This window comes from Silurus meridionalis, chromosome 8, assembly GCF_014805685.1.
Source record: "Silurus meridionalis isolate SWU-2019-XX chromosome 8, ASM1480568v1, whole genome shotgun sequence".
In the NCBI taxonomy this organism is placed as follows: Eukaryota; Metazoa; Chordata; class Actinopteri; order Siluriformes; family Siluridae; genus Silurus; species Silurus meridionalis.
Window position 1 is genome coordinate 22,507,836 of NC_060891.1, and position 13,868 is coordinate 22,521,703.

Consider the following 13,868-nt stretch of genomic DNA (forward strand, 5'->3'; position numbering starts at 1 on the left):
CTTTTTTATAATATGCATTTTATGTTCCCATGTTATACTTACACTATGTAATAGTTATTACTATTAATTAATATGATGATGATGATGATGATGATGATGATTATTATTATTATTATTATTATTATTATTATTAAAGGCATTTTCACTTTTCAATTAAATACAATTTAATTTTTATTTGTATAGCGCTTTTAACAATGAACATTGTCTCAAAGCAGCTTTACACAGAAGTCACATGTAGTGATAAAAATGTTCTTATATAAGTACGTTTGTCCCTGTTTTTCCCTGATGAGTGAGCCGGTGGCGACTCTGGCAAGGAAAAACTCCCTTGAGAGGAACCAAACTCAAGAGTGAACCAATCCTCATCTGGGTTGTAACCAAATGTCCATTTATTACAGATAAACGATGTTGGGGGGTGCAGTAATGGTGATCAGAATCAGACTGTAGTCCTGAGTCAGTGTAGCAGACTGTTGACATTAACTACAGTCCAGTCACTTTTATGTGACAGTTATTTAAATACATTGCATTCTCTTATTGTGATGCACTTTGTGCTCCTTTTTCTTTTATAAACGGTGCTATGTAAATACAATTTATATCATATTTAAAAGTACAAATAATATTATATAATATATAATATTTCTCTATTCATCTATCCAACCACCCTTATGTTTATTTGTATATATATGCCCCCTCTATATGAACCTATGTCCAGAAGCATCAAAAGCATGCTGGAAGCAACTTTTTTAATTCACTCCTCCTACAGTTTATATTTGATATTTATCATTTATTATTTCTAATAGGATAATTTGCGATTCTTGCCCTTCGCTCAGTGCGCAAGGGCACCAAGAGACCACTCTGGGAGAAACAGTGAGAGGTGAGTGAATTTAACACTGGGAGGAATTGCTCTATTTTCCCTTTGAAGTGCATGAGTGGTGCCTGAAGAGCATGCAATCCCCAAACCTTCTCTCCAACCTGACTATCTAATGAGGCTTTGTTAACACACTTATCTCTGATGCATACAGTACACTGCACACACAAACTCCATTATGCAGCTGTTCTACTGCACCTAATTAAACCTTTATCTAGGGTTTGATAATGTCTTCCATGGTTTGTGTGCGGAGATGAAATTATTCTTAGAAAGTGAACTACTTCAATCTCTACGACTAAGTCAACTAGTGAACCGCATTCCTCCTCAAACAATTATTCACTGCTCAATCCCTCAGGTTTAAATCTCATGAAGTAGAACAGTGAAGGCACATTAGCATTCTAATAGATTTTTTCCCCCTCTCTCTCTTACCTTCCTCCCAGCCCTGAAAACTTCCTCTTGCCAAGTCCATGACCCCATGATCCTCTGCCCAGACATCCTCAGCTGATGTTAGACTCCATGCGAATTCTGGATGGTAGCTTTCAGACTTCCCATGGCATGATTTTCCTTTTGAGGTACACCCCAAACCTGACAAAGCCAAAAAATACGGCATTGCAAATGAGAAACACGTATCATGGCAGCAATACTGAATGAAAGACGTGAGACGAAAAGCACAAAATTAGTTGAAATCCATCATTTATTACTAGTATACAATGTCAGAGCTGTAAAATCTCTATTTTATTTTATTATTGCCTGAATGCACTGTAGCACACAAAAAAATTAATAATAAACAGTCCTCTTTGGGGACTTTGTAAATCGCTCTGCTTTTCTTTTGTTAAGAAGAATAATTTCAAAGGATAAAAGGGCATTGCTCCAGAATTAAACCGACCATCAGGGCAGCACAGTGCTTTATCTTAATAGCTTTTGAATATACTCTTAGTTTTTTTGTTACTGTATTGGGACAGCTAACCAATACTGTGAGAATTATTGTATGCTTACTCTATATAAGCATATAGCGTATGGAGGTGGTAGCTCAGTGGTTAAGGCATTGGGCTTTGGATCAGTAGATCACAGGTTCAAATCCCACCACCACCAAGCTGCCACTGCTGGGCCCTTGAGCAAAAGCCCTAAAACCATTCCCTGCTCAGTTGTAAGTCGCTCTGGATAAGGGCGTCTGCCAAATGCCGTAAATGTATATACATAAATGGGTGACTCATTAATTGTATTGTCTCTACATTAGTCTTAACTTTTCATCATTTTAACATTTAAAAACAATAGCCAGCCGGGTATGACACTCATTATAGTGTCCTAGGAACCCTAGGAAAGTAAAAATAGAGTGAAGAGCACTTTTAATAATTCAAATATAAATAAAAAGTAAAAAAAAACACACACAAAACAATATACAATACAATATATCGTTACACAATCACAATATATTTAATATACACAATCACAATATTTTTAGACTTCTATGCAGATTAGTAATATCTGTATAAAATTGTATAAAATTATATAGTAGTCATAAGGTATAAGTTATCAAATAAGTGTCAGTGTGTGTAAGACTGTGCACGGACCCTCTGTAAAAATTAGTTTTGCAATATGCAGTGTAGTAGCTGAGAATGCAAAATCAAAATAGCTTTTATTTTATTACAAACCATTATTGTTGAATGGTGCATTCTAATTGGTCAGAAGGTTACTGATTTGTTTTTCAACAGAGCAGCGCTGGTTATAGTTTCATCCAGATTCAATGTCATTTGTTTTTATATTACTATTAAATCATTTCTGTTAATATGGTCTCATCTCTATAGTAACAGATTACAGAAGGATGTATATGGCAGATGCTGCACATAATTTAAAATGTGTATAAATCACTGATGTTGTGAAGGTTCCTATAAACAGATATTTATTCAACAATTTGAAAAGAGTCAGTGCTCCATGAGCTTTAACCAAGCTTTAAAACACAGGCAGGTTCTACAGGATGTGTGTTTTTTCAAAGGTTCAACAAACAAATACAAAGTGTAAAAAGTATAGAGTATACAATTTTATGCATTTCTGTGGTATAAGGGGAACAATCTAGACTATGATAAGTGGCAGGCCATCAGAATCAGAATTTTATGCTGGCCGAAACTCTATTAGACCCACTGACTTATGTTGTAATATATTTTTGTCCATTAATATTAATAAAATTAATCCCAGTAGTCTATTCACTTAATTTTTTTGGTGCACTGTGTCTTGGAGAAGTGCATCACAGTGCAAGTTTTTAGTTTCTACCCAATCAGATTTTAATCGTCACACGTTGCTGGGGTCAAAGGGAACTGCCGTGAACAGTGTAAACACTGCAGGCATCCTATTGATTAAAATATAGGTTGATTGAAACTGTTGTTTTAACCAATCAGATTGAGACTTGCTTACACTTGCTTACACTGAGGCCCCCTCGGAGGCATCTGAACGCGTCGGCATTTCCTCGTCCTTTGATTAGATGGTCAGAGAGTGTACTAGTCAGACAAAACCATATCGCAAACCACATCTGCTTTAATATATTCATGTGGATTTAATAGATGTTTTATTTTTCTTTCCACAATGGCTGACAAAGGAGAAGAAATTGTTTTGGTCACAGATACACTTGCAAAGACATTTACAACTTTTCAAGAAAAAACAGACATTGTAAGGAAAGGTCAGTCAGAACAGTTTAAAACAATTTAACTTTTTAATGAAAATGCACACAAGAAAAAGGAAAACCCTGGATACTTTTATGTGTTTAATATCGAATCTTCTACTAGAAATGTTGTATGTAGGTGGTGCAGCTATGGCTGCAGTGAAAGGAGATTTGTTGAATTGTATTAATTGGGTTTCTTGCTTTAGTAAAAGCATTAATTCCCGCTGCATGAGATACCTGTCCGTGATTCAGTGCTTCGTTTATACCATTTTTCTGTATAATATTACTGGGTTCTATAGCAGTTGTACCATAATGCTGGTATTAAGAGGTGGATTGATTCCGGTAAGACACCACTGAAGGCCTAGGAGTGAAATGCATGGCCTGCCACTGGCTATGATGGTACTGAAGCTTGGGGAAGGTGATAACACTATTTCATGTTGGACTACAACAGTTTCACATAACATTTGTATTTTTATAATAGAATTTTTATTTTACTGCTGTATACTTAGACACATGGATGAGCTATTTTCAGTAGAAATCATAAAATAATTAAAAACAGGCAGGAGTTGAATATTAGGCAAAAAAGAAGCAACAAAGCTGGAAATATACGCTGGAAATACAAAGCCTCAGAGATTGCTGGTGAATTAAATGGTTTGAGTATCTGCAGGGCAAGTATCTGCTGTGGAAGATATAATATGAACATATGGAAGAAATGATATGGAAATAGCTGATATGAATAAATGAGTAATGTTACTGGATATTCATTTTGTTGTTTAGCCTTTAGAGACTGATTGTTAAAATGGGAAACCAGCAGTTGTGGGAAGGAATTAAAGCACTTTTACTTTGTTACTGCACTTGTACTCCATAATTCTCATTGATTTACTGCTGTTAATTGAGTATATTCAAAAAATTAGAATCTTGACATATCTTTGCATGGGATGTGTGCTTTTACTTATATAAATGAATGACTGGACTTTATCCAAAAAAAAAGTTTGCACAAATGTGCATTTAGAACATCACATTCCACATTTAGTCACCAGTTGCTGTTATAATAACCTTCACCCTTCTGGGAAGATCCAGTCCCACAATGTTTTGGAGTGTGCTTGCTGAGATTTGTGCTGATTCAGCTACAAGGGCTTTAGTAAAATCAGGTACTGGTGTACATTAAGGACGCCTGAAGTTCAGATTCATCCTAAAGGTGTAACAGGGCTGAGGTCATAGCTCTATAGCAGGGCAAGATCTTGTACATCCAACCCATGTAAACTATTTCTTTATGAAGCTGGAATTGAGAGCACGGATATTGTAATGCTGGAACAGATTAGGGTCTCCTAGTTCAAATGAAGGGAAATATAATTCTAGAACATCCAGAGGCATCCCATACAATTGTGTGCTTCCAACTTTGTTGGTACAATTTGTGGTGGAATGACACATGGCTGGAAAAGTCAGGTTTCCTAACACTTGTCTATATAGTGTGGGTATATAACTGTTTAAAATCTATGTAAAACTGTTCTCGGCTGTTTTCAACATTTTGTGCACTAGTTTGGTCGCTAAACTTTCCTCAAGTGCTTGTGTATGCAAATGTTTAAAACGATTTTTTGGAACACCAGGCAGACAGATAAGTAAAAGGCTGAAAGTGCTGTCCCCAATCAAGAGAGGCGAGTTAGGGCTATTTGGGTGCCTTCATTAAATAGGCATGAAGCACTAAGAAAAATGTCAAAGCAGTTTAAACAATGCATTGTCACAGACGGAATAGGGTTCCTATTGAGTTTCTTTTTTTTAATCAAAGCTAAGGTATATAAAAATATCTGATTGATCAAAAGGGCCATTATTTACCATTATACCACTTATAAATTCTTCACAAAGAATACAGGAAGTATGCCAGACCTAATCATCCCTGTGTTGTAAGGATGACCCAGTTTGCTAGGCCTACCAATTAAGTAGTTTAGAAACTCTCATCTCAGTGGATGCATTTTTATTCAAGCACTCTCAAGATATTATCGCGCAAATGCAGTTGAAAAAAATACATAAATAAAATAATGGTTTGCTTCAATTCAGTTGCTGAATTAGCCTTTCTTCCTGTATTTTCCTGTATACGTAGATATTGTTTGATTGATGTTAATTTCCCGGCATTCTTGATGACTTTTCAACAGGTTCTGTGTCTCCTATAGGCCAATAATAGTAGAGAATAGTAAACTGAGGTTACAGTGGACATGGATTTACCAAAGACCCGGACATTTAAAGATTAGAAAATGGAAAGGTGACTTATACTTTCCAGTTTTAATGAGCTTATCTTTTTATGGCTGAGAGAGAAGAAAACCTGATTTGTACTTCTGCTGCTTGATTAAAGTCTCCTGTTGCTTTTCTGCACAGTGTGGTTGTAAAGAGTGTTTATTTGAGTGAAGTATACATCGTTTCATTACACATTTGCACTTATGCATCATTACCACCGTTTCCATGGAAACAAAAAAATTATAGGATTTTCTCAGATCAACTAAGTTCTTTTTGTGGTTTGTGTCTGACCGGTTTATTTGAATCGATTTGCATATTTAGTGTATTACAGCCTAACCGCACACTCTTCTCATATTCAGTGGGGCTTTAAAAGGGCAAGTGGGATTTTGGTGCTTATCAGAGAATTGTGGGTTGAAACCCCAGGTGGCTTATGAATGTGTGCCTTCTGTGCTTGCGTGTGTGTGTATGTGTGTGTGTGTGTGTGCAGGCCCTTTTTTTTCTTGGCTCTTCAGAACTTGCTGAGTGAATTATTCTTCACTCAGCAAGCGTGCACTATAGTACATTTGTCTTGCTTCATTATTGCTTCGTTGCTATTGATGAAGCATGTGCTACGGGAAGAAACGAAGCACCTGCCAACAAAGGTCATCAGAGGTAAAGAGCTTCTCCAAAAACAAGCTAAGACTTTCATCCAGATTTCACGATCATATAAAAAAGAAAAAAAGATATTATTTGTACATTCTCAAAGTCTACAATTTGTGACATTTTGGCTCATTGGTCGTTTCATGCTTCTGGTTGTAGCAGCTGTAACTTTTGTGTGTGTGTGTTTCAGGCAATGTTCCATAAAGTGATCTAGGTCATCCAGGAGAACATCTCTGCCTAATGAGCTGCTCCTGTTAAGATCCAGCACATCCAGCTCTGTTAATGTTGCATGACTCTACACTGCTGGAGCCGGCTACATTTAAAGGCCATTTAAGAGATCTTCCCTCTGTTGGTGAATGTGAATGAACTGAGTTTGTCATTTTCGGTGAAAGAAAAAATGGTGATAATTACCATTAAATCACGCAGGGAGAATCAACGAAAAGAAATGATTCATGAGCCGTTCTCAAGGTTGAAATAACGAAACACAAAAAAAAAGCATCTGTAGCTATGGGAATGTGTCTGCAAGAATAAGATGAATCAGTAAATTATTATGTAATAATTGACTGTATGGTTTTTTGAATGGCTAAAGATTGAAAGCATACAAATAACGGTAAGCGCTGCTGTGGAATATTCCACAACACAGACGATGCACATACATCAGCTTGTTTCTTGTTACATAAATGCAATATTTTTATTTTACCCCACACATACAGTATACTTTCATACAATTTTGTGAACAGTTCCTGTTTTCTTTTATGCTGGATTTTTTCCAGATCGTCAGAAAAGCCTTTTTTATTTTATTTTTTATTATTATTATTTTTTAATGCATATCATTATTTTATAGGGGGAAGTGGTAGCTCAGCGGTTGGGCTCTGGGTAACTGATCATAGGGTCAGGGGTCCAACCCTCTTTATCGCCAAGCTGCCACTCGAGCCCATGAGCAAGGCTCTTAAGCTCTGGGTGCTCCAGGGGTGCTGTATCATAGGTTATGTGAAAGCATTTCACTGTGCCATAATGTATCTGTGACAAGTAAAAGACCCCACCTTTTTAGTTGCTGTAAACGTACTTATTTTACTGTATATTGCTACCTTTAAATACAATATGAGGTGGTATCAAAAAGTCTGGAGACTTGCTCTGTTTACAAGAAAGTACTTTATTTATATATGTTTACACACTATCACCTTCAAAATAGTCCCCTTGCACAGCAATACAGTGTTCCCAACATTCCTGCCACTTCTTAAATGTGTCCTATAAGTCTTCATTTCGAGCGTGTCAAACACCTTCTGCGATTCGCACTGGATCTCCGCAATGGTGTCAAAAATGGTGACCTTTAAACCAGATGTTCATCTTCGGGAAGAGGTTGAAGTCCGCAGGATCTAAATCTGCCGATAAAGGTGGGTGTGGAAGTGAGATCACGTTGTTTCTGGTGAGAAAATCGTGTAAGGAGAGGTCGATGACAGGGTGCACACGTGGTGAGAAAAGCAAAGCAGTTACACACGTAGTCAGAATTGCACCAGTTGCACAGCTCCCGATGTACACAGGATAATGTCTTTTGTCACACATTTACTTATGAAACTCGGTTCTGCCTGTGACTGTGCATGCAGGCTTGTGCTGCCATCTGTTGGTGTGTTACAAAACTAGTCTTGAAATTTTCTGTTACCTCCTTGTTGTTCTCATAGGCACTGCTATATAAGGAGTTGGATTTGATTTCATGCCACATCAGTTATTATGGGATGTTTTTTACATAATCTTGTTCCTATGAAGTTTCTTTCTCACCAGCAGTGATTTGTCACCTCTCATCACTCAAATTACACTATGTTGCTCACTAAAAGGCATCTTTATATGCCACGGTTTCACTTTCTGAATCAGTACAAGTTAACTTGAACATATTCACCCCTAGCCATTTCAACTAAAATATATTAGAATAAATATTCTGAAGGAAAAAGCATGTGTATTAATGCAACCATGTTTGCAACCATCTACTACTTCAGAATGGGCTGAAAAAATTTGACGTCTGTGTCCTATTTGGCTTCAGCTTAAAGCGTTTGACATGCTTCGGCAGAACCGTGATAACAGTGCTGTTGTTCTTATTTAGGGGAATCAAACACTTTTAAACCATACCAGCACAGAGACTTTCAATGACTGGCCCAGGAGCTATGAGGAGGAACAAATGTGTCGAACCAAAAACCATGCAACTTTCCCCATTGGGTAGAGTGGGTTGCAATGTCAGCTACTTCACTTATTACATGGTTAAAATGTAGTCAAATCTTTCATCTTGTTTTGCCCACCTCTTTCCTGACATCTCTGGAAAATTCTTATTAAATAGAACTGACAGCCGGCTGTCACGTGAAGGAGTACTAGACAGATGCAGTTTAGGCAGCTTTAATGAAAAATTTTGCAAACAATCCAAATAGTGTAATTGTGTAATCAAAACACAGGGAATCATTCAGGCAATCAGCAGACATGATAAATGGAGTTAGAATTAATAGGGAAATGTGAGGTAAAAACAGGTCGGGATCAGAAATAGCAGAAAAGGAAAAGCACCGTAGGAAGGCTTGGTATTGACAAAAACACAAGGAAACTGGGCGTACAGTATACTTCAAATCTAACAGAAATAATTTTTCTGTAGAAATGGGTGTGAGGAATTAAGAAACACGTGCTCAATCAGTAGGAAAGGACTGAAAACGCTAAAGCTGTATGATGTGTTTGAGATGTAGCTCTTATCAGCTATGCTTGTGATAACATTGATAAATGTTGAATAAGCTATTTGTGTGTTGACCTGACCCCATTAATATCATTGAATAAATGAGTCCTGATCAAATACACCTCAGAAATAAGTTTGTTTTTACTGACTAAAAACATGGTGGTAGTAGATTGGTGACTTTAAATTGCCTCTGGGTGTAAATTTCTGCCCCATTCCAATGTTACTAGTAGGGGCTCCTAATGGATTTGACATCATAAATGCCTTTGAAAACATCAATTTACAACACCTTTGTAAATGCCATATATATATATATATATATATATATATATATATATATATATATATATATATATATATACACACAAAAGGAACCATCAAAAGGAATTTTTTTTATTATTCGCGAGGGGTCATAGAACGTAACCCCTGTGAGTATCGATGTATATAGTATACATGCATATAGGTATTTGTATTACATAAATAAAGGAATTCAGGATTTAAGAAAAACACTTTTATTTTTATTTCAAAGCCAACAATACTTGGTACAATGTCCGGATATGTCCTGCAGCTCCCGCTCTCAGAACTCAGGCCTACTAAGCAAGAATTGATGACTTACCAAATGACCAAGGACAGAGGTTTTATTGGCCATTTATCCTCATTTACACCCTCATTTATCCAATGTCTTAATAGCCTGGAATGTGTAATAATATCCCCTTAGATATCAGTCAATAGGAACGTTCAGGATTGTTAGCCTACAATAGCACTCATTTCCATCAGTCTATATTCATTTACTAGAAATTCCTCATGTAATTCAAGTTATTTTATAAACTAGTTTCTTGCTGACAGCCTCATAATGTTTTCCCAGTTACTCCAATTGAGAAAAATTAAATAGCGGTCAATTAAGTGTACGTCGTTTGAGAACTTTTCTGTTTCTATTATGCCGCTACTGAGCTAGAAATTATTTCAATTATTTAAGCATATTTACCCTAATGCTACATGTGAATTCCAAATAACCACAAGGACGTCGATTCCACTGAGCGACGCTGCGTCGACTGATTTTCTGCACTGATGTGTATCAGAGAAAATGAATAGGGACCAACAGAATGTTTGACAATTTTCAAGGCAGCAGACAGCTCAGATAAATGATTCTTCCAGATAAGGACAGAGCAAAAGGCAGATAAACCATGAAATAAATGAAGTCATTTATAATAATTTTCTCTAGAATCTTATATCCTGAAAATGCCAAGTTACTAGCAGGAAATAGTGCATTTCTGCTTGGAATTTTTACAACACACAAATGTTTTAAATAGACAACTTGGGAATTGAGTTGTATGAGCTGGAGATGGAACCGAAAAATGACCGGGTTACATAAATATTTATAACGTAATTTCCCTATTCCCAGTTCTTTAGACAGCTTTCTTCAATTTTGATGTGAAATTCACGCTTCTTTTATGCTACTTTGTGACAGTCTGACTTTGAGTTGTATTTTTGTTATGTTGATGTCACATAATGGTGATAAAGTAACATAACCTGTCATCTAATATTAAATATAAATATTAAACAAATACACGCACTGACAAAAAATGCTGAATTTGGTATTGGTGAAAACATCAACCTAAAAACCTTTTCTCACCATATAAAATTACCTCAGGTTTTCCATGCATTTTTGTACTTTTTTCCCTGTGCGTTACGATTTCCTCGTAATTTGAAATGAAGGCAATTTTGTTGTTGTTGTTGTTGTTGTGTGTGTGGGAAAGGAAAAACCCAGCCATTATGGTTGCACAAGCCAGTGCACTCTTAGTGCCGGTCCAAAGCCTGGATAAATGGGGAGGGTTGCTTTAGGAATGGCATCCAGCAAAACGTGCCAAATCAAATGTACCGATCACGAATAAGAAATGCATACCGGTTCGGTAGAGGCCCGGGTTACCAACGACCGCCACAGGTATCGTTAACCAACAGGGTACCGATGGAAATTGGGCTACTGTTGGCTGAAGGAGGAAAAGAAGATTAGGAAGACATCTACAGAGACAGCAGGGAAACGCGAAGTGTAGGAGAGTGGAGGTTCTGGTTGGTACTTTAAATGTTGGTACTATGACTGGTAAAGGGAGAGAGATAGCTGATATGTTGATATGTTGTGTGTTCAGGAGATCAAGTGGAAAGGGAGTAAGGCTAGGAACATTTGTGGTGGGTTTAAACTGTTCTTTCATGGTGTGGATAGAAAGAGAAATGGTGTAGGGGTGATCCTGAAGAAAGAGTACACTAAATGCTACAGTATAAATGGTTCATGAAAAAGCTTAACAACTCTTTTGACCAGTTTTGGGTGACCTTTCCTCACAATATCCAGTTTTTCATCTTGTAAGTATTTCTGCACTCAAATTGATTTCCTCTCGACTGTCAGCCATTGTGGAATTTAACAGCTAATAAAACCACACAAATATGCATGTGCAGTTTTGCTACAGATATCGGTTGCAATTTCGACTAGCGTGCTCTCTGATCATCCATGCCAGCTAGAGGGCTTTGGATTGACCAAATCACACTCTGATAGGTTAAAGCAATAGTTTCAAGCAACATGGATTTGAAGATACCAAGAGCTCCACGCTGTTCATTTCTGCTGGCCTTATGGCACTTTATGATGTGACTGTTGAAATCTGATTGTCAATGTTATCCAGTGTTAAATTACACTCTATGGCACCGTTACTTACAGCAGCACACCCAAGAGAAACGCTATGAAATGAAGAGAATAGACTACTGGCAATCATTTAACACATATGCATGGATTGGTATATATTAAAACGTGTCAGTGATTCTGATAGAGTTCAGGCCAGCAGAGAAGGCTGCTGACTATCATTCTCATCTTTTTACACAGGTATACTGTAGACTTGTACCCATCAATGGCTACTTTAATTACAAAAAAACTTTCTATTGTAATCCCTGATCTCTAATTTACAACATGCTCGGTCTGAGAGTCATTTGGACACATAGTACTTTTCAAATTTACAGCATACTTTCAAAAAGGGTAATTAACATTACAGCACAATGAAATTAATTTCTTTGTATATCCCAGTTTGTGAGGAAGCTGAGGTCAGAGCATAGAGTTTTGCATGATATAGCACCTCTGGAGCAGACATGGTTAAAGATAATTGATGAACTCCTATTAATCAGAGAAACACAGAAGAGTTTGTCATCTAAGGAGGTTTTTGTTGCAATGTGACACCTGGATTGCTCATTTGGGATCAATAATTCTTAGGACAATCAAATTATTGATTTCTATCTTCATTAAAAGTGCAAGGCAAATAACAGCATACTTGATATACACTGTAACTTACTGGACTGAGTTTCGTTTTTGTTCTATTTTTGCAAATATTTATAAAATCATTACAACATATTGATGTAAGTATGAATTCACTGTATATATAATCTTGGTTGCTAAATCAGCATGATCTCAAAATCTATTACGAATCAATTTCATCCTGTATTTATTTTTTAAATCCACTTGAGAATTAATGCTTCTTATTACTGGAGCCAATAAGTAACTTAACTTCACCATGACAAACACACCATGACCATATTATTTTAAACTTGCATTAAATGTTATACACTGATCTGCAAAGACAGTAAAGAGCTGGAGATTTTATATACACTATATACACCTTTTTTCAAAGTTTATATATAATTTTATAGCTTAATTTAAAATTATTTACTTTTTCTAGACTATATATATATATATATATATATATATATATATATATATATATATATATATATATATATATATATATATATATAATTTTATATTATATTATATAAACTATTCACTACTTTGAAGGCTTTATAAGAACACATTTTGTGAGCTTAATACCCAGGCAGGCGATTAGTCTGTACCAATATCTATGAATACTAATGCACAGACCAAGGTGCTTTGTGGGTATCCTGACATAAGGGTTGTGGCTATAAAGCATCAAGGGGACCTGTAAACGCCACTGGCACAGAGCCTTTATAGGCCATAAATTTGCAAATTCAAAATGCCAAATGATTCCTCCTGCACTTTTACGTTCCTCTCCAATGGGGTCAGATCATTAGAAAAAAAACATTGAGAGCAGCCAGAATGTAAGATGTTGAGTGGAGGATCCCTGCCAGGGAAGTCCCGTCAGTGGTAATTGGCAGCATACTGCTCAGAGTAGAACGTCATCACTTCTGTTTTAGCAGGTGCTCAGATTAGTTTTGTAAATATATTTGCAGAGCATAAACTAACTCTTTAAGATTATGAATAGGTATGTTGGTTTGAACATACGACGATGTTATGGGGTGACACCATAACAGTCGTTCGTTAGGGGTTAAATAATCACCTCAGAGTGAAACAGGGCACAGCAGGAATAGACTATTTGTAGATTAATGATATTCCCAATGGTGGCCGACAATACATAAATGTAACTAGTAAATCTAAAATGACTCATCCCTCTAGAGAGGCCATAAATAATAGTGCTGATTTATTGTGGCCGTAGTTCTTATTTCATCTGTGATGTGGTCCTTGATTCGGCCTAGGTGGTGGTACGGACCTATAGAGTCCACTTTGGGTTAATGAGCCTATAATGTCAGAGTGACCCCGACCTCGTTTATCACGAGATTGAATGCTTGGTTACCTCATCGAGTCAGGGGTCGCATTGGAGCAAAGCCAGGTGCGGCCGGTTTCCGTCTGGAATACAAATGGCCATGCTCCTGCTTTACAGCACAGCCCTGTCTCCACCAGGAGAGCAAACAAAAATAATTGCCTCGCTGATTTG

General features: G+C 36.7%; 1 protein-coding gene across 3 annotated transcripts in view; it reads right to left on the reverse strand.

Annotated features, from left to right (window-relative positions):
• alk (ALK receptor tyrosine kinase) overlaps positions 1-13,868 on the reverse strand; it is a 457,491-nt gene that overhangs the window by 219,033 nt on the left and 224,590 nt on the right. For 2 of the 3 annotated variants that reach the window (XM_046855619.1, XM_046855621.1), the window contains exon 3: positions 1,295-1,450. The exons of the other annotated variant lie outside the window; for it this stretch is intronic. In XM_046855619.1, coding sequence (XP_046711575.1) covers positions 1,295-1,450 — 156 coding nt within the window. The remainder of the gene's footprint in view (positions 1-1,294; positions 1,451-13,868) is intronic. 3 annotated transcript variants of the gene reach the window in all.